General features: G+C 40.2%; 1 protein-coding gene across 1 annotated transcript in view; it reads right to left on the bottom strand.

Moving 5' to 3' along the window:
* Positions 1 to 26,163, bottom strand: part of LOC126183265 (structural maintenance of chromosomes protein 4-like) — a 251,337-nt gene that overhangs the window by 122,569 nt on the left and 102,605 nt on the right. Inside the window, exon 8 of the mRNA XM_049925088.1 lies at positions 23,030 to 23,251. Coding sequence (XP_049781045.1) covers positions 23,030 to 23,251 — 222 coding nt within the window. The remainder of the gene's footprint in view (positions 1 to 23,029; positions 23,252 to 26,163) is intronic.

The raw sequence follows: 26,163 nt of genomic DNA, 5'->3' as shown, positions 1-26,163 counted from the left end.
ATTCAATATGATGCACTATTTCAGAGTTAATTTGCATTGAAGTTAGTCAATCATGCCATTGCCTGTGCAAATTCAAGCAGCCTTCCAGAGACGATAACTTAGGATGGTAGTAACGATCGAACCCAAGCCAGAGGCCTAGCAGTCTCATGCACTACCCTCCATGCTATGAGGGGGCTGTTTCAACCTGCATGTCCAATGGCCTGCTTGGCTAACTTCAATGATAATTAACTGTAAAAAGGTGCACTGTATTTTTTTCCTTCTTAACAGTAACTTCCCAGTACAACCTACCCTGCAACACCCTTACAATCTTTCCAGACACTGCCTGACCACCCTGTTTATACACACATTATTTTAATGATAGTCGCCCATCACTGAAAATTTAAGCTACAGTACTAATATCCTCTATCAGTGAAAAGGAGTGGCCATAAAGCAATGTTTAGCATTCTACTTTAAAAATTTACACACATTTAAGGTGCTGTATGATTTAATAAGTGAATCACATACTTAAAAAAAAAAAAGAAAGGCAAGTGAATACAGATGTAAACCTGCAAATGCACATGGCCATGTTACATGCACATTAAGGTAAATCACAGTAGCAGCTAATGATTGAAATCCAGGTGAATCATCAAGGTCTTCCTCATTGTTAATTTTATGTTATACCTAGAAGGGCACTGCTTGCAATGATGAATCTCTTCATTTAACTGAAAGTTCTAACGAAGAGGCATGTCGATGCCTTACAGACTGTTTTATTCAGAAATACAGAAAGAAAGTCTCAGCACATTCCTTTTCTAAAGCTTCAAAATGTTAAGATAGTCTGTTTGTCAAAACTGAAGTGACATTGAGAAACACAAAAAGCAGAAAGAGGAAGGGTGGACAGAAATAAAGAAGAAAGATGATAAAAGACTGAAAATAATCAATTACAAATATAATGTAATTGGATAGATAAAAAAAAATCTACTCACTAAGTGGTGTCAGGAGAAACAAACAAACAAACAAAAACACACACACACACACACACACACACACACACACACACACACACACACACACACACACACACACACACAGAGAGAGAGAGAGAGAGAGAGAGAGAGAGAGAGAGAGAGAGAGGGGGGGGGGGGGTAGGTTTAACTTATGCAAGCTTTCGGAGCCAGTGCCTACTCCTGGCACAGCAGCTGAAGGGGAAGGAATATGGGTGAAAGAAAAAAACTGGAGAGGTTTAGAAGAAGGGGTACTGTTCATAAAAATCACACAGAACCCAGGGTGAGGGGAGATTTAACGAACGGGATGAGGAGGAAAGACTGATTCGTCATAAGTTAAGCCTTTTTGTGTGTGGTCTGCCGTCGCTTGAGTAAATTTTTTTATCCACACAATTACACTTCATTGTCGAAGATGATAGAAGGGTGGAGTGAAGGAGCAATACATAAGGGAGGGAGAACACGTTTTGGAAAGATCTTTGGTGTGCAGCAACATGTATGCTGTTTTCGTATTACGAAAGTATAAATTCGAATTCCACCAACTGGAAAAGCTAATAGTTTAAGTTAATATACTTAATAGGCTACAAGAGAAGCTAAGCTTTCACATATAATGTTGATCTGTTTAGCGCATGTTACACTTTAAGATACATCACACAAATACGCCAGTAAAATTTTTAATACCGACATAAATCTCTGATCTTCTGGGCCCGAAATTCTTCTAAATGTCTCATCATCAAAAAGTTTATTTTTAAATGAGACCAAAGGCTCTGTGTTTTAAGACATTCATCGTATATTCTGTCACATAGTTCACCTTGCGTAAAAGAAAATTTACTTTGAAAATAATGCTTTTCAAACCACAATTCGCAATATTTTTATGCGACCTGTTAGATTCTTTTCAGTAGTTGCCAGACAGCGCCAAATAAGAAGTGTCGCCGTGCTTGCACAGCTACGGTAACGTAGGAAGCCCGTGTGTTCATACATGTAAAACATTAAAAGATCTTTCTTACATTATGTCGTAAAAGAAACACGACATCAGAGGATACTCCAGGAGCATCGGAATTTCGTGAACCATAGTAAAATGCATAGTTCACCTTAAAGCGCACATTTGTATGTCCGGATTCCCAACGACGTAGGCCTCAACCTGATATTAAGCTTCTCGGTGTAGTTTTCAGGACGTAAATTTTCTTGCAGTACCAGTACTGTATTATCTCATGTTTGGTTCTTTATTATGGCACAATGCCATATGTGCTAGAAGATAAAAATGTGCACTTGAAATGCAGCAAAGAGTTGAAACTAGCCAATAGTGTAGAATTAAATACTTAAATTAATTGAAACGAACTGCCTCAGCAGGAAAGCTTAAATAAAAGCCAAATTTCTTTGGCAAACTGACAAAAATAACTTCATTGTTCTGCAAGGCAATTAATGCTTGACTGTCAGAAAGGTGGAAACAAAATCTGCAACTAATAACACATTCACATAATTATGGAAGGCTAAAATGTATTTTAATTCACTTGATAGCTCCCAGCCACAGAAATCAGTCTTGTTTTATTTGACATGAGAGCAGTAAACGAAGAGGAAACAAAAATCACTAAATGTAAACACGGGTCACGAGAAAACTACCCCCCCCTCCCCCCCCCCCCCCACCACTATAACTGAGACTGCTCTGTGCATCATAACGTCTATCGATTTTTCAAAAATAAGTTCATTTTGTAGTGCACATCTTTCTGAAGAGTCATACATAAAACATATATCTTCAAGGAAATTTAAGACATGTTATTTGGTCTTAAGTGTGCCGAAGTGTAGTGCTCCGCCTCTTCAAACAACATTCTTATACAGCATGGCACCGTATTTCGCTCTGTGGAACTCAAACGTGTATATTTCGTAATGGATGCCATCAAACTATTTGAGAACAGTGGAAATTAAAATGCCATTTAGTGCCTCTCGGCCTCTCAGTCGGCTGGTCTGACATCCTGCCCCTCTTCAAAATAAAAATAGCAATTAATACTGGATGGGATTATTTGTAACCGGGCGAACAAGAACTCTTCATAAAATCTCTACTCTCTATTGCCTATTAGCTAATAACCTGCTTTCTGTGTGACATAAAATCAAATATAGGTTACCTAAAACCAGTAAAGGCCAAGAGACAGGCAAGACAGTACACATTTCTTCAATCCTTAGGTCCTAGCGATTTTTCTATCTAATCTTGCTACAGCTTTACATGGCGCGATTTCCTTTCTGCAAAAGAACTATTATCTCAAAGTACGTTCAACATTTTGCAACATTAAAACTCGAAATGTTGTCGTCTAATACTGAAAAAGCTATTAATACAAATAGTACCCAATACTTGTGTGGTTTCTCGATCTGATTACATCTATTTTGTCACTGTGTGCTGGATAAAACAAAATAATCCTTTCTAATATTGCAGCAATTGTAACACACACCAAATAAGCAAGACTGTTTTGGCAATAATTATCATTTTTGTAGTACAACAATATAATTCTCGAAGTACTAATACAAAATACCCATTTGGCCCACTACAATCAAAAAGCTCTATGTTAGGAAATAGTTTCACATTTCATTCATATAATCCAGCTTCTCAGGCACAAGACAAAAAGTGGTAGAACGAAATTTTTGTGTAAATTTGGAATAGTCATATTCTTCTATAATTTGTGTGATGTCTCCGTTTCTTCTCCTTACTCGTTCTAACACAAATTCTGTAACTATTCCTACCACTGTCAAAACTCATTCTCCAGTTACCTTTACTAATCCGGCCACAACCACCAGTTTAGTTACCCAGTGATTATTCTCCAGTTAGGCGTTATTACATGTTCGTACAACGCATTGTCCGTGCTTCTCCCAGACTGGAACTTAAGCAGCTGCTAGCTGGGAACTACAACTGGCCCTGTCTAGTGTAGCGATCTGGTCAAAACTTTTCTGTCAGAATTTCATTTTCTTGGATACACCGGGAAGATAATAAATTATCTTTCTTACCTGTTATTCCTGTTAGTTGTTTATTTCCACTATGGTAGTCTGATTATGGATTTCACTAGTAATTATGACAACACTGAACATTTGCAAACTGAATCAACCACAAACAAGCAGCAGTTGGCATTCACCGGTTCGGTTTTATTCCGCTTAGCTCATATAGCCCCGTCCCGTTTTGTCTGCAGAAAAGTTCATTGCTAGATGTGATGAGAATTTCCCTGGCAGACACATCACGTACACTACGCATGCATTCAAAAATCAACTTATGATCCATTCAGAAATAAACTTGGAATATGTTCACCAATGTTCACAAACCAACAGGGATGCGTTTCAAAATCATATGAGTAATCGATAGACCGACATGCGCTGGATGCTAGGTGCTCCGTAAGAAGGTTTTTTTCCTCAAGAATTACTCATATGCGACTCAACTGCGTATGTGCATGAGCCCGCTCGTAACTGCTTAAATGAATCTAATGTAAACAGTTGTGACGTCACGCTCATAGGAGACAATTTGTTGTTATGAAGACTGACATTTTCCTGTTGGTAGACGCTTGGATGTGCACTGTGTTATTTTATATGGCAGATTTCCTTTGCAATTTAAGTTTCATTTTTGATTTTTCTCTCGTCCATGTTTTAATGCTGCAGTATTATTCTGCAATAGCGGGATACAGTAATATCCTTTGTTAGAGTATCGGTTTTTACAAGTCAAAATTACAGAAATTTAACTGAAAACTAAAGCAATGAAAAATTCCACAAATTCTAAATAATTCCCAGGTTTCTCCCAGTTTTCTCCCGCTGAAAAAATTCCCGGCTTTTCCTGGATCTCCTGGCTGTCCCGGGTTGTATACACCCTGGGTCCATTTAACCAATCTGAACTTATTCTCTGAAATTTCCATCCATAAAAAAACTTTTCCCCATTTCTCTGCATCTGACATGAGCACTCTCACCACTGAATGCAAGTGGACTTCACACTGAGTCAAAATATTTTGATGATGTTGGCTACTGAGTCTCCCACCTGATTGCCACGAGTATTGATGATTCATGTAACCAACAAGAATAAAACCTCTTTACATTGCTTTTTGAGAGCGAAGAGAGTTTAGGATATCAAAACAATCTTTTCTGCTGTGGAAATTATCGCACTAGTCTGAAGAGTACTCAGAAAATCAGAACAAATTAACTTTAAGTAGAATCAAACTTCATCCACTCAAATGTCTTACGAATACAACTCCACAGCTAACACAGTTAATGGCATTAGCAAGTGTATTCTTCTGATTTTCTGCCAAATGACTGGCCAATCAAGTTCCTTTGTTTGGAAACAATGTATAACACTTCATGAATAACCTTCAAGTCTAATCAGTTTTTATACACAAGATGATTCATTTTGATTCCTAACAGCTTTGCACCTTGCAGACAACTGACAAATCGCTGCTACCAGTGACACTGGGTGCAAGAGATACTGTGGTCCACTTATCTGGATATGAAGGAAGAAAGTAAGGTTAGGGTTTAATACACCATTGAGAATGTCCTTAAAGACAGATCACAATTTTGGATTCTTTTATTAAGGATGGGAGAGGAAGGAAATGCGACGTGCCGTTTCAAAGAAACCATCACACCATTTGTCTGGATTGATTTACAGAAATCAAGTTAACATTCATCTGGATAGCTGTACACAGATTTGAATTACCGTCTTTCTACAAGTGAGTCCACTGTGCTAACCACTGCATCACCTCACTCAATATCTAAATAGATGTATGTGAACACTTTCAGTACAGAAGCACAGATGTTGCCACTTCAGCCATATTGCAAACACACAAAAGTGAACCAATGTCATCCCCTTTCCATGCCCAAATGTGATACACTGTTGACCATTGATACTCCAGTTGAGATGTAAAAGCTGTAACAGCAGCAGGCATGTTGTTTCTCCTGATGTTTTTAATTTCAGTTTATATTTATTTTTTTTTATTTATTTATTTATTTAACCTGATCAGATTAGGGCCATCAGGCCCTCTCTTACATCGGACCAGTGTTTCACACATGCAGCATTTCACACATCAGAGTTACATCATGAACATAGTTTAAATGAGAAAATTAGCTTACTCTAGTGACAATATGAATAAAGAGTAGTGACTAAGACCTAATAAAGTAAATGCGGAAGTATTTTTACAACAGTTGCTATACATACAGATTATGATAAAAGCAATAATAATAACAGTAAAACAAAAAATCAAATAATAATGATGAATATGACTAAGACCTAATAAAGTAAATGCTGGCAGTATTTTTACATCAGGTGCTATACATACAGATTATGGTGAAAGCAATAATAATAACAGTAAAAAAAAATCAAATAATAATGACAAACATGAGAAAGAGTGGCAATAATAATGAAGGTTTGTGCAGATGTACATTAATATATTGGTGTGTAAAGTAGATGTTTACTAGTATAGCGAGTTTTGGGTAAGGGAGGTTTAAGGAGGGGGAGAGAGGGAAGTAATGAGGTGAAGTGCACTCATGTACAGAGGAAGGCATTACTGTTGCTTAAGTAGATACGTCATTAACTGTTTTTTGAAGCCGGTCATGTTTTTAAGTTCTCTAACATAACGAGGGAGGTTATTCCAGAGTCGGGTTCCCGCTACTGTAAAGGACTTGGAGAAGGTGACTGAGCGATGCAGTGGAACGGAGAGGATTTTATTATGATGGGAACGTGTGTTTCTGTCATGTTGTTCCGACATGAGTGTTAGGGAAGAGGAGAGATATGAGGGACAGTGTACATTTATAAGGCAGTAGATGAGACAGAGTGTATGGAAATCTCTGCGTTTGTCTGCACGCAGCCAGGACAATTTTGCATATGCTGGTGAAATGTGATCAAAAAGTCGAACGTCACAGATATATCGGACGCAGGCATTCGTGACCAGTTCTAGACGTCGGGAATTTTCCTGAGAGAGGCCTTGTAGGATAATATCGCTGTAGTCAATGATTGGGAGTATAAGCGTTTGTACTAATTTCTTTTTCAGATCGAAAGGGAAGAGTTTTTTATATTTTTGTAGGACATGAAGGGATGCTGATGCTTTTTTGCACACTGCAGTTACGTGCTCTGTCCAATTTAGACTTTCATCAATTATTACTCCCAAACTCTTTGCTGATGGCGAGAAGTTAATATTTGTTCCATTTAGGATAAGAGGTGGTACGGATTCCCGATGTTTTGGGCTAATGAGCTTAGAGTGACCAACAAGTACCGCTTGGGTTTTAGATGGGTTTAGTTTTAGACCTATGTCCTGTGCCCAGTTTGACAGCGCATCGAGGTCGGTATTGAAATTTTCAATAGCTTTCTTGAGATTGCTTGGTTTCGCACTTAGATACAACTGAAGGTCATCAGCATACATATGGTATTTGCAATAGGTCAGGACCGATGACACATCATTGACATAAAGAGAGAAGAGTATAGGACCTAATACTGAGCCTTGGGGAACGCCTGACACTACCTGCCGCCATTGTGATTTTATATCCCCAGACAGGACGCGTTGCTGACGAGACATCATGTATGAGCGAAACCATTGCATTGCACTTTGTGAGAAATTTAGACCGCTAAGTTTGGCTAGTAAGATGTCGAAGTCGACAGTATCAAATGCTTTGCTGAAATCTAAGAAGCAAATAATAGTCGCTTCTTGTCTGTCCATGGCAAGTTTCAGGTCATCTGTCACCTTTATCAGAGCGGATGTTGTGCTTCGATGTTTACGGAAACCTGATTGGTATTCGTCTAGTAGGTTGTTAGTAATTAGGTAGTTGGTGAGCTGGTCATGAACTATATATTCTAAGGCCTTTGATAGTGCAGGAAGAAGGCAGATGGGGCGGTAGTCAGAGGCTGCTGTGGCGATGTCCTTTTTAGGCAGTGGCTTAATTTGTCCCAGTTTCCAGGCCTCAGGGAAAACACTTGTGATTAATGAATCGTTGAAAATGTCTGTTATAGAGGGCAGTAGTTGGTCAATAATAAGTTTTACCATCTGGATAGTGATACCATCATGTCCAGTAGATGCTGATCTAATCCGCATTATGGCTTTCTTGACAGTACTGCAAGTGACGTGCTGTAGATAGAATTTTTCTTTGCTACAGTCGTTCATCCCAATGAAGTAATCAATGATTCTCTGTTTTTTTTGCGGATCAATTTTGGTTGCAGGTAATGTGAAGAATCGGTTTAGTTCTTCAGCTGGGACCATGGGATTTTCTGCAACTTTTATTTTGCCTAAACCGAGACTACGGAGATTTTTCCACAGGATAGCTGGTCTACATCTATTGTCAGCTAATGTACGGGCATGTCTGAGCTTAGCGTTTCTCACCGCTTGACTGACTTTGTTTCGTTTCTGCTTGTATACAGCGTGATTTTCAGGTGTAGGGTGTATCTTGTATGCTCGATGTGCAGCATCTCTGAGATTCATGAGCTGTTTTAGTTCATCAGTCAGCCAAGGTGCAGGTTGCCTTTTTACTTTTCTGGTCTTTATTGGAGCATATTTGTCATATAGCTGAGTAATTTTGTTTGTGAAATCGTGGAGTTTGTCGTTTATGTCCATGAGGGGAGTAGAGGTCATCCCCCAAACTATTTTTTGTGCCTCAGTTTCGAGTTCAGGCAAATTTATGCGTTTGAGGTCTCGGTATGTAGACAGTTTTTGTTTCTTTCTAGGACATTCTAGTGAATACGTCATGGAAATGATGTCATGGGCAGACATGCCAGGCGCAGATATTTGAGAGGTGCGGATTATTCTGTTCGGAGATTTCGTTGCGAATATATCTATGAACGTGTGACTGGTAGTCGTGTGATGAGTAGGTGCCAGCTGAAGTAGCGTCATATTTGAGGAAGAAAGCATCCTCTTAAATTTCCCAGTGGAAGGACTATTGCACAGAAAATTAATGTTAGTGTCACCAGCTATAATTACATGTTCATATGACGATTCGAGACTAGAGAGGGCAGTTTCGAAGCAGGCGAACCCACCTACTTTAGGAGGTTTGTAAAGGACACATATTAAGCACTTTCTGTTAAGTGATTTGATCTCTATGAACATATATTCCACTTGTTTATCTACATTGTTGTCGGATGTGTGTAGTACTGTAGGTGACAAATCAGAGCGTATGTACGCCCCTACTCCGCCCCCTCGTCTGTTGCATCTGTCGTGCCTGAGAAAGATATAGCCATCTAGGTTTACGGAAGATGTAGGAATACTTGGTTTGAGCCAAGTTTCTGACAAAAGTATTACGTGTATATCAGCAGTTTGAAATATATATTTGAACTCGTCGAAGTGAGCTGGCAGAGACTGGACATTTGCATGTGCAATATGCAGCTTGGTGCGTTCGGGTGTTGATTGCCCGAGGAGGCTGCCGACCGATGTTTGCGGGTCGTGGTTGGCGGTGACAAGAGGGTCTGGCATGAGGAATGCGGAAAGCGTGTGAAGGAGAGGTGGGTGAGGGAGTGTCCTCCCAGTTCTGTGCAGTGAAAGCGGCCGGGAGGGGGTAGGTCCCCGGGGAGACAACGGGATCTGCGGCCAAGGTCAGCGAGGTCTGCAACGGTTATGGAAGTAGCAGTGGGCTGGCAGGGGAAGGAATTTCGCTAAACACAACGGGAGTAATCTGCACGTTATGAAATAGTGTGATATTAATTGCACTTATGAGGATAACAACTAAAGTATGATGGTGGGTTGCTAATTAAGGATGGAAGTGAGACTACCTAATGCAATAATTAACAAAATTACATGAGAAAAACAATTAAAAATGAAAATAGTTATGTGGAGAAACGAAGAGTTGATAATACAAATAATAACAAATATTACACGAGACAAAATAATTAGAGATAAAAAAAATAGTTATTTAGAGAAACGAACAATTTGATGATACATTAGTTACGATATGGTTGACAGTGTAAACAATATAAACATACAGGTTAGTGGCAGCAAGATTAGACATGATTTAGCTTCTAAAGCACAGGCTTTCGAGTTCATTAACACTGCAAATTGTTTTCTTTCCGTTTTCGGAATACTACAGCCAGACTGATTTGAATATGATTGTCAACAGTTAACTTTATGTATAAATTTGCTTTCTATATTGGAATAAACGGCCAGAAGTGAGACAGACTTATTTCTACTGTAATTAGCAACCAAATGAAGTCTTACATCAAATTCTGAAAACTTTCCGAAGACACATCAACCATATGTCTAGAGTGTTTTTAGAAATTTGACTTGTTTCTAAAATTGAATTCGATTAGGGTATCACACCATTCCTTGGAGCTACCACTAACTTTGAAAACTGACACCACTACAAGTAGATGATGACCTACACCAAAGTTTATGCTTCACAGCATTTACCATATATGATCACTGAATTATAACTCTTTCGCAATACCTAGACCCTTCAATAGATATGATTTGTGAAAAATCATGTAGCATACATGCACAAACCTCTGCAATCATAATTTGATTACAATAACTGATTGACATTTCAGCATGTCAGTCAGTAGTGGCCAGCTGTCTGCCCATCATACATACATGAAGAGCCTTGTCAAGCATGTCTGGTTGTGTGCTGGCTACAGTGACCCACCGCCCCCTCCCCTTTCCCTAGTCCCAAACACTGCAATCTGTCAATCACATTAATATATTCAAGCTGGTCTCTCAGTAGGAAGTAAATGAGTGTGGAATGAAGTATTTTATAATTGTTTGAAGAAAAAACTCATCTCAGGTGCAGGGAAAATTAGAGCCTCAATCTTTTTCATCGTTATACTCTCGAGGTGCAAGATTTTCTGCATTACAGATGTTTTGTGACTGAAGTCACCATACACACAACAAATACAGTAATTATTAGCACAACTACAACAGATAATTGGTATGCTGATAGTCCAGGGCTATTACAGATTCAGTCAATAGTGTGTTAGTAGATGCAAAGTATGAAGTCATTGACTGAAGCTGGTCACTATGAAAATATGTACACCTCCTTTCCATGCTGATCACATACTGCTCTCCCACGCAAGGTCTATTACAGCCAAACAACTTTTATTACAAGAAATATTTCAGAAAATATATCTGCTTCATTAGCAAAATCACCTTAATCTGGTTCAACAACTGTGAAAACTGAACTTCTGAAGAAATGATGAATTAAAAGGGGCCTATCTCTCTGATAAATTCTTAACCCTACGAAAGCCCTCCAACTTTAATGGAATGGCTGGTTGCTAAATCCATTTCGCAGCTCCACATCAAAGTGGAACATACCGTATTTACTCGAATCTAAGCTGCACCTGAAATTTGAGACTCTAAATTCAAGGGGAGAGAAAAGTTTTAGGTCGCACCTCCAAATCGAAACAAATATCGTCTAATTGTAATATGACACACAATTTAGGTCGAATGAATGATGATACAGCTGCAGTAGTTTAGTTCGAGTCTTAAGCTTAGCAGTTACGGTTTACCAGGTAGCCATTGCTACGCGTCAGGCGCTACATCTGTATTTATACGGATATCCTTCCTTTTTCACGTGCTTCGTCTGGTTTGAATTGATTGCCTATTTTTCTTTGATCTGATAAGCGCCGTTTTCTTTGTTATAGGTGTTTACGTCACTCTAAGCTGAAAATGCATTACTGTACTGCGTCATGCATTGTTTGTCGCATTCTGATAGTGTGTGTTTATGGCCTGTCGCCGCTCGCGGCATGGCTTGCTTTTGTGCGCGCTACCGCCGCTTACAAATAAAAAATAGAGAGGAATTGTCTCATTAGCAAAACATTTGTTGTTACTTATACTACTTCTTTCTTTGATAATGATCAACAAGAACCAAATAATAGACTGCGTATGATAGATGATGTTCGGAACGAAATTTTAGCGTAAATTTTTCTCCGTTTGAAAATCTTTGCAGCGCCTCTTTAGTTCATTTCATTCTGCACAGAAATTAGAGTCATCTTAGATTTAAAAATCTAGTCAGTTGTCGTGCTTCATTTCTGACTATCACTATTAGGCATAAGAATAATACAAATATAAACATGACATGATATGTATATTCTTCCACGTTTGCTGTTGTCTCACTCTAGTTTCGTAGTTTATTAGGCAGACAGGATTTAAATGAGATAGTATCAAACACGAAACAATACATGGCAAAATGTTTATATTCGTATTAATCTTACGGCGAAGAGAATACTGCATGTGATTCACAATTCATAAAAGTTCCTATTAGCAACCATCTCTTCTCACAGGTAGTAAAAAATTCAGAACGTAGAGTTGGCCATATTGACAAACATCCCAAACAGTCTTGCCAGTCGGATTTTTGTAGTACATTGAAATGCTGCTACATTCGAAGATCAACAATACAGAATTTGTATTTACTTCGTTGGATAATGTACCAAAATGCAGTGGTCGAAACTCTGGGCGGAGGAAAAAGGCTCGTTGTTTTTTTTTTTTTACTGACGCTTTGTGCCTACAAAGCATGCCTGTGTAGCGCTACATATATTGACGGCAGAAGTTAGTTGTGGCGGCACCCACCAACATTTTTCAGAACTCCCACTTGCTTTGCACTCGATTCTAAGCCGCAGGTGGTTTTTTGGATTACAAAAACAGGAAAAAAAGTGCGGCTTAGATTCGAGTAAATACGGTAAAGTGTCCACTAGTGCTAGTAAGTGTTTACTACCAATCCTTCATTACAATGAGGGCAGGTACACTGCAGACCTACATGCTTATTAATAGACAGCAATAATCTAATATTCTCAGTGTTTGTGCAGAGTACTTAAACATTTTACACTGGTAAGATCACTGCATAGTACTGTTGTTGATAATCAAAAACCAGATGGTCCATAGTATTAATACATATCCAATCTGGCGACAACACTTTCCTGTACTAAAAGGAACAGTGTTCACTGCACTACTAGTGACAAATCCTCCCCCAATGTCAATAATTCATGCTGTCAGGGATAAGATGCTTGATACAACACATCTTACACAAGTAATCTTCTGTTAATATATGTACTACTTTGCACTCTCCTAACTTTTCCTTAAGTTTCCCTTAATCTTGCCAAATCCCTTTCTACAGCCTCCACTGATAAAATGCTGCTTATTATCTGCACTCTTAACTTACGTTTATTTGTACACAAATGTTTCTCTCTCTTCATTATTGGCTCGGTTTTTTAAAACCACAACAACATTAGATGGTTTGTCCAACTCATTCCACTCCTTAATATCACGTCTGCCAAAAATTTCAAAGTTTTGTCTTCTATTAAAATTATCCTTTTCCCTTTTAATGACAACGCTGTTGATGTTCCTTGAACTACATACAGTGGGTCATTTCCTCTGCTATTACTACTATTACTTTCATGCACTGATTTTGAAGTTATCAGAACTTTTTTAATTATCAAGCAAATCTAAATTATTTTGTTGTTTTGTTGTCTTCAGGACTGAGACTGCTGGTATATCCTGTTGGGTTGAGTTGGGTTGTTTTGGGGAGGAGACCAGACAGTGAGGTCATCGGTCTCATCGGATTAGGCAAGGACAGCGAAGGAAGTCGGCCGTGCCCTTTCGAAGAAACCATCCTGGCATTTGCCTGGAGTGATTTAGGGAAATCATGGAAAACCTAAATCACGATGGCCGGATGCAGGATTGAACTGTCGTCCTCCCAAATGTGAGTCCAGTGTGCTAGCCACTGCACCACCTCGCTTGGTGGTATACCCTGTGCAAGCATTTGTATCTCCTCTAACTATTGCAAGCTACAGCCATTTGAACCTACATATTTCACTCCAGCCTTGGTTTGCCTCTAGAATGTTTAGCACCCACACTTACTTCCATTACCAAACTGCCAATTCCTTTATGCCTCATTCGTCCTATCCACCAGTCCCTTCTTTTGGTCAAGTTCTGCCACAAATTTCTTTTTTATGCCCAATTTGAGTCAGTACTTCCTCACTAGTTATCCATTCTACCCATCTAACCACCAGCATTCTTATGTAGCACCAATTCAAAAGCTTTTACTCCCTTCTTGTCTGAATGGATTGTCGTCCATATTCCACTTTTGTACAGGGTTACATTCCATACAAATACCTTCAGTAAAGACTTCTTAACACCTATTTAAATCCAATGTTAACATGTATCTCACTTCAACCTTTTCAAGTTTTTATTTCCTCTCCTTGAGTTGCAACTGCCTTTCCAAATTTCTCCTTTGTTTCCCTTTAATGCTTGCTCAATGTACAATTGAATAACATGGGGGTCAGGTTACAGAACTCTCCTCATCCCTTCTCAACTACTCCTTCTCTATGTAGATAATCTATCACTCACTCGCTGTCTTACTCTGCAACCTTCAGAATTTCAGAGATTGTATTCCAGTCCACCTAGTCAAAAACTGTCTCTAAGTCTACAAATGCTATAAACATGGGCTTGCCCTTTTTCAGTTCATATTCTAAGCCATAGGACCAGCATGGCCTCAAGTGTTTCTAGGTTCCTCTGGAAATGACACTGATCTTCCCCCGAGTTCAGCTACTACAAGTTTTTCCACTTTTTTTGTACATAATTCACTAAGTATTTTTCAAGCACAACATAAAACAGACTGTTCAGCACTATTAATACCTCTCAGCACCTATCTTCTTTATAATAGGAAGTATTCCATTCTTCTTGACATCTGAGGGTATTTCACCTCTCTTATCTTTTACGACACATGGAATAATTTTGTCATGAATGGTTCTCCCAATGGCCTTAATAATTCTGATGGAATGTCATCTACTCCAAGTGGTTTTTTTTTTTTTTTTTTACTTTGGTCTTTCAGAGCTCTGTCAAATTATTCTCACAGTATCATATCTTCTATATTATCTTCATTTACTTCCTCTTTTTCTGTAAAACTGTCTTCAAGTTATTTCCCTTTCATAGACACTAAGTATTCCTTTCATCTTTCAGCCTTCCCATCTTTGCTTAGTATAGGGTTGCCATTTTAGCTGTTATTTTCATCAAGGTGCTTCTCTCTTCTTCAAAGGTCTCTCAAATTTCTTATATACTGCATCCGTCTTTCCCACAGCCATGCACACTTCTACAGCCTTGCATTCGATGTCACGCCTTTCCTGATTTGCCATTCGCACTTCCTATTAATGTCATTTTTTAGATAACTGCATCCAGTTTTTCATACTTCATTTGCTGTGTTTTTATATTTTCTCCTTTCATCAATTAGTTTGAATATCTCAAGTGTAATTCAATGATTTCTACTGGGCCTTGTCTTCTTTCCTATTTAATCCTCTGCCGCCTTCAGTATTTCACCTCTCAAAGCTATGCTACCACTTTTATGTTCCTTACTATTGTTTTGTTCAATCACTGCCTTAATGCTACCTTTGAAACTCTGAATAAATTCTGGCTCTTTCATTTTACCTGGGGTTTATCATCTTGATTCCTTACCATTCTACAATTTCTTCAGTCTTAATCTGCAATTCACAACCAATGAATTAAATTCTCTCCCCAGGAATGTTTTGCAGTTTAAAATCTGGTTTCAAAATTTCTTATCAATGTAATCTATCTGAAACAACCATCTCCAGGTGTCTACAGTCTTCTTTTAAATGATGTGCAGGTGCACAGTGTCTTGATGGAAGATGACTTTCTTCCTTGCTAAACCTAGCCTTTTTTCACATATCTTTTGTTGCAATTTGTCCAGGAGGTGAGCACAGTATTCTCCAGTAATTGTTTGCCCCATGGGGAGATAATCTACAAACAGAATCCTCTTTGCATCCCAGAAAACTGATGCCATGACCTTTCCTGTCGAAGCTTGTGGTTATAGCTTGATACCAGTGCCTACCAATTATAATTGGATATTACAGCACTGAGGATGGTCACCAAGTGACCGAAAATCGATTTTGCTGACAATAAAACAACAAAATACAGCCAATGATGATTTTCCTTCCAATTCTATCTCCTACTTGGTCGTGGTGCACACAACACGCCATGGAGTCGCCAATCAAGACAAAGTTGTAAAAACCATATCTGGAGTACAATTTTTTGGATACTGCACAAGCTTAAAATCACTTTGGGCCTCCAAAGACACCAAGGCGGAGGTGCATTCCATCCCTGGGTATTTTCATGCCTGACAGATCCAGATTCTTGAGGCAGTCCATAGCATGTATACCAAATGGGTGGGTCACTTGGGGCAGATTCCTGAACAGTTGTTCAAAGGTGGGTTGGATCACTGTACTAAAAGCCAATGACTGGGGTGATGCTGAGATTTTCAGCACCTGTCGAGCCAAAAGGATATGTTGCCAAATCCAGAGTGGGGGGGATCACCAGCCTCTGCACACAGACTCTGAACTGGGCTGGTTTGAAAGGCTCCTGTCGATATCCGAATGCCTGTATGGTGGACAGCATCTAAAATCCGGAGGTAAGAAGGACGGGCTGATCCATAGAACACGATGCCATAGTCTAAGTGGGATCGAACAAATGCCCTACAAAACTGTAGGAGACGGGACCTGTCAGCTCCCCATGTTTTTCCGCCAAAGCATTTCAAAATGTTCAACAACCAGAAGCCCTTTGTTCATAGGTCTACATCTACATACATACTCCACAATCCACCATACGGTGCGTGGCGGAGAGTACCTCGTACCACAACTATCATCTTCTCTCCCTGTCCCACTGCCAAACAGAACGAGAGAAAAATGACTGCCTATATGCCTCTGTACGAGCCCTAATCTCTCTTATCTGTGTGGTCTTTCTGCAAAATATAAGTTGGCGGCAGTAAAACTGTACTGCACTCAGACTCAAATGCTGGTTCTTTATAATTTCCTCAGCAGCAATTCACGAAAAGAACGCCTCCTTTCCTCTAGAGACTCCCACCTGAGTTCCTGAAGCATTTCCGAACACTTGCGTGATGATCAAACCTACCAGTAACAAATCTAGCAGCCAGCCTCTGAATTGCTTCTATGTCCTCCCTCAATCCGACCTGATAGGGAACCCAAACGCTCGAGCAGTACTCAAGAATAGGTCGATTAGTGTTTTGTAAGTGGTCTCCTTTACAGATGAACCATATCTTCCCAAAATTCTACCAATGAACCGAAGACGACTATGCGCCTTTCCCACAACTGCCATTACCAGGGTGTATACATGGACAAGGAAAAAAAATCCCGGATTTCCCGGTTAAAAATACACTTTCTCCTGGGTGAAAATACACTTTTTCCGTGTTAAGTGACAGTATAACTCTTCCTCGGCACAGTAATACTCATCAATCCTTTGAACGTTTATGGTTTTATATACCGGAGTAGAATTTCCCAGCACTTTAGAAAACTAAACTCGGGGGGAAAAACATGTTTTGAAATACTTTTGATGTGCAGCAACATGTACACTGCATATTTTCATATTACGAAGGTACAAATTTGAATTCCACTAAACACCGCTTGTTACTTTCCAGAACATTGAAATCGAGATTGTGATGCGCTTTTGTAAGACAGTCGTAGCTCATGTCACGTGATCTTGCCAGCTGATAGCAGCGTAGGACATGTGATGTAGTAAGCTAATAGCAAGATCACTCTTAAGTAGTACAAACACACAAATAAGAAAAGTTAATGGTTTAAATTAATATACATAGCATTCACATATAATATTGGTCTCTAAGATTAGTAAGCTTGAAGAGAAACTAAGCTTCCGCATATAATGTTTATCTTTTTTGCACGTGTTACACTATAAGCTACATCAAACAAATGTGCCAATAAGATTTTTAAGGATGACGTAAATGTTTGATCTTCTGGGTTCGAAATTCTCCTGAATGGTCATCCTCAAAGAGTTGATTTTTAAATGAGAGCCAAACGCTTTGTGATTTAAGAAATTCATCGTACATTCTCGCATATAGTTCATCTTGCATAAAAGGAAATTGCTTTCAATGTAACGCTTTTCAAACCACCGTTCGCAATATTTTCCCGCGACCTGTTAAAAATAGGTTCGTTTCAGCAGTTCGGCTTAAAACACACATTCGTATGTAAATTTTCTTGGAGCACCAGTACTGTATTAGCTAATGTTTGGCTTTTTATTATGGCATAATGCCATACGTGCACTTGAAATGCAGCGAAAAGTTGAAACTAGCCAATAGTGTGAAATTAAACACTTTATTTCAAATAAATTGACTGCCTGAGCAGAAAAGATTAATTTTCAGCCAAACCTCTTTAGCAAACCGGCAAAAATAACTTCAGTGCTCTGTAAGGCGATTGCTGCTTGACTGTCAGAAAGGTGGAGATAAATCTAAAACTAATGACATATTTTAGCCTTCCATAATTATGCGAACGTATTTTAATTCATTTGATAGATGCCGGCCACAAAAATCAGTTTTGTTATCATTTAATGTGAGAGCATTAAACAAATAGAAAACAACAAGATCACTGAACGTAAACACAGGTCATGTGAAGACTCCCACCTCAACTCAGACTGATCTGTGCATCAGCCCCAGATTTACTGTATTTCCGAACCGGGGCAATATTAAGTAGTGGTGGTGCGCAACCACAGTTCTGTAACAAGAAGCGGGAGAACTTATTACTCATGTGCGGTTCAACTGCGCATGCTCAAGAGCCCGCCCGCAACAGCTCAAACGAATCTAATTTAAACACTCATCGGAGGCAATTGTTATAAAGCATTGCATAGTCTTCGTAAAGCCTTTGACACACATTGCTGTTGGCAGACGCTTATATGAGCACTGTTTTGTTGCTGTATATGGCCCATTTCCTTTGCAACTTAAGTTTTATTTTCTTTCCTCCATGTTAATTTAGAGTGCAATAATAAATTCAAAAAGCACACTGTGTCTTGAAAAGTAAAATACGGTCCCCCATTGTAAGCTGTGGTTGGTTAAAACTCCGACAAGCACGATTAAAATTGACACACACAGTCTTCTCAGGTGAGAACTGAAAACCAGTTGTCTCGGCCCAGGTTTCCAGACTCCTAATGGTCAGTTGTAGCTGCCTCGCCGTCGCCGTAAGATCAGAGGAAGAGTAGAAGATTGCATAGTCATCCACAAACAAAGAGCAATTGACAGGGCTCCTGACTGCAGAGGAAATGCCATTGATAGCAATGGCAAACAATGTGACACTGAGTACACTTCCCTGGGGCACACCATTCTCCTGAACATAGCAATCAGTCATGGCATCGCCAATGTAACAACGAAAACACCTGTCCTCAAGAAAGGATTGGGTTAGAAGCGGCAGGCATCCATGTAGTTCAGATTCATGAAGTTGGCGAAGGGTGTTGTACCTCCAAGTAGTGTCATATGCTTTTTTGAGGTAAAAAAAACAACCCACACAAACTAAATGGTTTCGGCATAAGGACAACTCCTGTATCGCCGTATCCAGTAGAATTAAGTTGTCAAGAGTGGAACAGTAGTGCCTAAAACCACACTGGGAGCAGCTCAGGTAACCTCTGACTCTAGTTGCCAGACGAGGCGGCGGTTGACCATACGTTCAAAAGTCAAACCCATGCAACTAGTAAGGGCGACACTCCAATAGATTGTCTCCTTCCAAGTCGTGGGGTACTGTCCATCAAACCAAATCTGATTGAAACAAGACAGGAGCTGACCATTCGCTTCAGGGCACAGATGACGAAGCATGGTATAATGGATCTGATCAGGTCCTGGAGCAGTGTGTCTGGCTGCAGATAAAGCTGATTCCAGATCCTACATGGAGAATGGAAGATTGTAGACCTCTTCATTATGCGAGGAAAAAATTGAGCTGCCTCACCTCTGCAGTCCGACGGAATATCTGAACAGCAGGAGCTTGTCTGGATGAGTTAGTAACAGTAAACAAGTGTTCAGCTAAAACGTGAGCCATCTCTTCTGGCATGTCCACGGAGACCCCATTATTTGACAAGGCCATAAGGGGATGTGGACTACCCTTGCCTGAAATCTGTCTTACTGATTCCCAAACGTGCACAGCGGAAGTGGACCGATTAATGGAAGTCGTGAATTCCCTCTAGGAAGCCCTCTTCCGTCCTTTGATCACCCACCTTGCATGTGCTCTCACAGACCTGAAGATTGTCTCTAGTTGGGCACCGTTTGAAGTTCCGAAGAGCTGTCCATCTGGCCCTGATTGCCAATCGTCATTCCACCAAGGTACAGGCCGTCGTCAGAGGTGGTTACTAGACCTGGGGATGGACTCTGCGGCAGTCCTTTGGATCTCATGAGTGATATGGGCCACCGCCTGTTGTGCACAATCCTTTCGTTCAAAAATAGCCTGTCGACTGTACTGTAACGAATTTGCCCTTTGTATCATCCATCTACGTTGTCTCCTGCTGGTCACTGTCCTAGGTGGCAGATGAATCCACACTTGGAAGTGGTCACTAGAATGTAAATCTGGAGCCACTTTCCAATGAATTGAATCTGTAATAGCTGAGGAACAAAATCGAAGATCAATAGCTGAAAAAGACCCTGTAGCTGTGGAAAAGTTAGTCATCTGACCTGCGTTCACAAGGCAGATATCCTCAGAATGGATGAGTCACTCGACCAGCCGACCCCTGGAGCAAGTAGTAGCTGAGCCCCACAGCACATTGTGGGCACTTAAATCCCCCCACAAGAAGGAATGGGCACGGGAGTGCCCGGAAGAGGTCTGCCATTGCATCCGCATCCAAAGCGTCATGGGGGTGCAGGTACAAAGAACACACTGTGACAGTAAATGGTAAGAGAACTTTCACAACAATTGCTTGCATGGTCGTGGTAAGAGGGACAGGAGAGGAGTGGTATCTGACATCAAGAAAAATAGCCACTCCACCTTTAGCCCTGCCTACAGTAGTATCGTCTTTCCTGTGTATGTGGTAGCCCCATAATGTAGGTTTGTTTGTGACTTTAGAATGCTTTTCTTGTAAGCAAATGCAGAAAGGTTTATCCTGGACCAGCAGCTGCAATTCTTCCAAATGTGAGCGATATCCATCCAAATTCCACTGCAACACAGAAGTCCCTGTGGAAGCCATTGGTTAGCGATTGTGGTTCTTTCTTTTCTCCCTCAGAGGCAGTGATTTACCGGGGAGGTCAGGGGGAACATAAGCCGGTCCCGCGTTTTCTAGTTCCTCCGAATGGAATTCGGAATCTTCAAGAGCAGTCGCCATCTGAAAGGGAGAGCGCTCGCCGAACCGAAAGCTTACCTACCGCTTTCTTGGACTTAAAACTACTTTTAGAAGGATGTTTTTCTTTACTGACCGAAGGAGGAGGCTGTCTGGGTTGCTGGTATGGCTTAGGTGGCTTCTGAAGTTGGGGAGTGGTATGTGGCTTATGCGGTAAGACTACAGCTGATGGCTTCCGAGCGACATCAGTTGCAAGTCGAGCGTTTCCCCCATAGATACAGTGACAAGTGCATGTGCTCGTACTTAATCTGTGGTCTGAGTTTGTGTGAAGGCATCACGCTTAGCTATTGGTGTTTTAAGAGCTGATGCAAAACAAGTTGCAAAAACCGGTGGTTGCATAGCTTCGTAAGCCTTTTCAGCTTCACCATAGGGTATGCATCTCTGTACTTTCAACTCTAATTTTCTTTTCCTCGTTGTAAACCTCACACTTTCTGCCCCACACTGGGTGATCCCCTGAGCAGTTCACACAATTCGGAGGAAGTGTAAAAGAAGTCCCCGACTCTTGAGCGGAGCCTCTACAATTGCCACATGTAGCCTTCCCCTTACATCCCATAGTGGTATGGCCAAATCTTTGACATTTATATCATTGCATGGAGTTAGGAACGAACGGGTGAACCTTAAGGCGGATATAGCTGGCAAGGATATGTTCCGGTAATTCCAGAGTACTAAATGTTAGAATAAACGTTGCTGTTTTTTCCAATTTGCCATTGACTCTCCTCATATAATTCAGCACCTCCGTGAAGCCCACATTCTTCCACTCTTCACGCAACTCCATGGGGTACATCTACATTATATCGGAGCAGGTAACCACGCCCTTACTATAGTTAAGGTTGTTACACGATTCAGCCTCAATTGGGTAGTCACCTAAGGCCTTACATCCCAGAAACTTAGATATTTGGGTGGAATTAGCAGTTTCAACCAAAAGCGTTCCATTACAGAGTCGTTTGTCACTTTTCAGAGACCCAGCAATACCTTCCAATGCCTTGTTAATATAGAAAGAGGATATCTTCTCAAAACTTCGCCCATTTCGCTTGATTACAATGAAAGTGTTATGGCACACTAATTCCCTGTTACTGTTACTTCGAGACTTCTTTTCGGAAGGACTGACCAAACAAGCTCTCTCTGAGGAGTGGGTGTGGGTGTTGCGTGGCATTACACCCATCCCATCAGGAGTAGTAGTTTCACGAGACAGTTCCATAAGGATCCCACGAGACAATAGGGAGACAACTGTCGACCCAGGCAGGGCCGTGCATGCCTGATTCAACTGGGGTGCAGCAGGTGCCCCAGAGGCTGCTCACTAGACTGTTTCACCTCAACAGCCATTCACTTCCTCAGCATGTAGCAACACCTCGAGGTTGAGGTTTTTTATATATTTGTGTTTGTTTGTGTGTCTATCGACCTGCCAGCGCTTTTGTTTGGTAAGTATATGAGAGAGAGAGGTGGGTACCTTCCTCGCAGTCCAGGCGGTGAAACCAAGACCCCCATTTTTCGAAACACACAACATTCCACCGCTGCACCACATGGTGGTCTTTGAAGTATGACCAGAGCTTTCGGTGACAGAGGAATGGTGGCGCTTACCAGTCCCCAAAGCTCGGTAACCCCGGGGTTGCCAAGCCCGTACTCAGCAAACGAATGCTGAGACCCTGAGGGGTCTAGAATATTTTACTCAGGAGAATATGTTCATTAAGCCATAGAGCACATGTTCTCAGGAAAGGTAATGGCTGTAATTTTTCCTTGCTTTCAATCATTCACAGTACCAACATAAAAATGTCATGTCAGCTAATGTTACAAGACCTGATCAATCATTCATCCACACCAGTACTTTTGCAAGAACTGGAAAGTGTGCCAGCTCTCTTCAGGAACCACATATTTGTCTGGCCTCTCCACAGATATCCTTCAAATAAGACTGCACGAAAGTACGAGTACTTGTAGCATGGAGGCACACAAGCTACCCTACCCTGGAAATGTCCCAGGTTCATTGAAAATTTGTTAGCAAATGTGAATCACTTTAAAACTCACCTGTGACTTCTTCTCGTCCACCACTTTCTGCAGCTCTGCAAGTTGTGTTTGCAACTCATTCTTTTGTTTACAAAGAACTTCTGTCTCCTCTTTTATTCCTGAAAGCACTTTCTTCAGTGCTGCATCCTTTTTCTCATAATCCTCCATGAGTTGCTTTTCTTGCTTTACTAAATTCTCCACATCACCCTTGTATCTACCAGGCTGATTTCCGTAACCTAGTAACTGTTGAATAACAGGAAAATAATTTTTTTAATTATTTAATACGCTGCAAATTAATATCACATAAATTTAATAAGTTGTCAATGAGCGTAACAGTTTAATTTTCTATTACTTAAGAATAAAGGAAGGGAAAAAATTTGTGCAACAAAACATTGCACAAAGCATGTAGTATGACTTTACTACAAAATCTTATTCCTAATAAATGGAATAAAGGGTATTCCATGTACAATGGTCTAACCAATGGGACACCCTAGTCACATGACATTTACATTACCTTACCTTCATGCACTACCGCCACATATCTTGTTGAACGTTGGTGCAGTTTAACATTCATCAAAGCAGTACTGGCCAAGATACAGTCATTTATTTAGACTCCAGAGTGAGCAGGAATTTCTGGCAACTTTGAACCAGGCCATATTTTGTTGAATGGAATGAAATGTGGCCATCTTGTACAACTATATGCATTCTCTTACGAATGATAGTGAACAGAATTTTATAAGCGATATTCAGCCATAAAATTTTAGGCAAAACTGCCTTGGGGAAAAAATCCTATGTTCTAGTAGTTTTCCAAACTGTACTCGTACGAAAGACCATGATTCTAACCGCAAAAAATTTGATGATCCAACGTGATCTAACAATGCTAGATAATTCCAATCAAAGTTTGGCACAAAAGTTACAGCATCAAAGAAATATATACTTCCGATTCATCAAAGAAATATATACTTCCGATTCATCAAAGAAATATATACTTCCGATTCCTATATCTACTGACACCATGCTTCACACAGAATTGGGCAGTAGCACAAGGATATCCTTGACAAAGCACTGTCCGTGCATGTGGAGAAGCTTGCGTATCTGTGTGAAGCTGAGGACTATGCTAAAGATAGATAACCTATTGCCGGAAAGGCCTTAGCTGACTGATCAGACAGAGTGTCCCACAATGTCCCATCTCTCCTATCCACTCCTAGTCCTTATCCAATTCCTTTTCCCAACCCAAAGTGTGATGCGATCTATGCCAAGGGCGCGTGTGGCACATGGTAAGATGTCACAAATGGAGCCTCAGGGATATGGGGCAACCACACTGAGTAAGTAGCCTTACACCGCACGGGGTATTCGTCATGCGGACCGTGTAGATCGACAAATCTCATGGGACCAAGGTGGACATGACTAAAAGTAAATTAAAACAAACTGAGACCTCAGACACCCAAACATCGGGGTCACGATTGATGGAAGGCATTCCCACTACTGAATCAGGGTCTAGACCTGAGACAGAAAAGGGAACTGTAACCGAGAAGTTTGACCAGATCAAGATTAAAGCCTTGTCTGGATCCCAGAGGAGTTAACTCCTCAGGGAACAGAGACAAAAAGAAGGGAAAGAATAGCTTCCCAAAGACAAGCGGAGGGAATTAAAGAGGCTTGAGCCTAAAGACACCCAAGAAAAAACTGTCTCAGGTTGAAAGGGATACACAGTAGTCTTGCGCATAATAGTTCGCAACTGGGAATGTTCAGTTTATTTCACGGTTCCGTCGCGAACTAGGTCGCTCTTTTAGTTCGTTAGTTCCCATCTCGATTTCTAGAAAGACAGTTCGCTCGCTTTGCTACCGCTACTACACACACACACACTTATTCATTATGCTAGTCTTTTAAATAGTGACCAGTGTTGCCAATGCCTGTATTATTAGTTTTATGTCGAGTAATTAGATTTCGAAAGAGCAAATAAACCAGTTACTTACACAAATGGGTAAAATGGGGTAGTCAACTACTTTACTTTACATACAGTGCACTCTTAGTATTTTAATTTTAAAATATATTTATTTATTTATTAGTTCATTGTAGGAATATTTATTACAGAATATGCTAAATGCGGTTTTTTTTTGGTGAGAAAAACTACACTTTCATAAATAATCAACTTTTTTTTAAAGTTTTGGAAATAACCAACAAAAAATATTTCTGCTTTAGGTACAGGCTCAAGTACTATATGGCACAAACAATAATAACTTTATCATTAACAGAAGAAACACTAACACTTATAATTTGTTACCAAACAACTATGACCCCTGAGTGAGATCGTATTCTAAAGCATACCTTTTGTGCTTTGCATTATCATTCTTTAAATAATCAGTCTTCTAATTTTCAAGTGAAATATTACAATAATTTACATATTATTATGTAAAAGCATTAATTTGGAAACTTTGTTCGTTGATAACAGTGTTCTTCGTTCATTAAGGATTTTTCCCATCGCCAAAAAAAAAAAAAAAAATAAATAAATAAATAAATAAATAAATAAATAAAAATATAAAGGCGTTCGCAGGGCACTGATGTCGCTACTATGCAAAATCTGTAACACATATGCACATACATGACGATATAACTGACGATGCTCGTGCCACCACTCAAGCGGATATTTTTTTTCAATCTAAATACTCTTCATTGAGGTATTTATCGAGTTCGCGAATACCAGCAGCAAGTTGGTTATCTGGTCTAGTGATTTTTCTTATTTCTTGGTCATACTCGTCCCATAGAGAGTCTTATTTTCATTACTGTTGCTACTAGAACAAGACGCCGAAGGGTTGTTAGCAGTAGGATCAGCCACGTGATTTTTTTAAAGCCTACTGCAGGCTCTCGCTCCGTCTTGCTATTGTCCGTCGGTCTTCGGAAAAGAGCAAACGAACTAAGTAGCGATGTTATCCGTAAACTAGTTTACGTAGTTCGCCTGTGGGAGTGCTCTTCCGAACTAGTTCATTCACGAACTACACAAGACTAATACACAGACCCCCACAACGTCTGAGAGGAGCAGCAAGAGGATAAGGGAGGAATCTAAGACTCCCTCCTCCCTGGATAAGCAAGCCCAGAAAAAGCCAAGGCAAGAAATAGGAAGAATAGACCTATAGTACTGTGGTCTCAGTTTTTAAGAT

Source organism: Schistocerca cancellata, chromosome 4 (assembly GCF_023864275.1).
Source record: "Schistocerca cancellata isolate TAMUIC-IGC-003103 chromosome 4, iqSchCanc2.1, whole genome shotgun sequence".
Lineage (NCBI taxonomy): Eukaryota > Metazoa > Arthropoda > Insecta > Orthoptera > Acrididae > Schistocerca > Schistocerca cancellata.
This window is presented reverse-complemented; position numbering and strand designations above follow the sequence as displayed.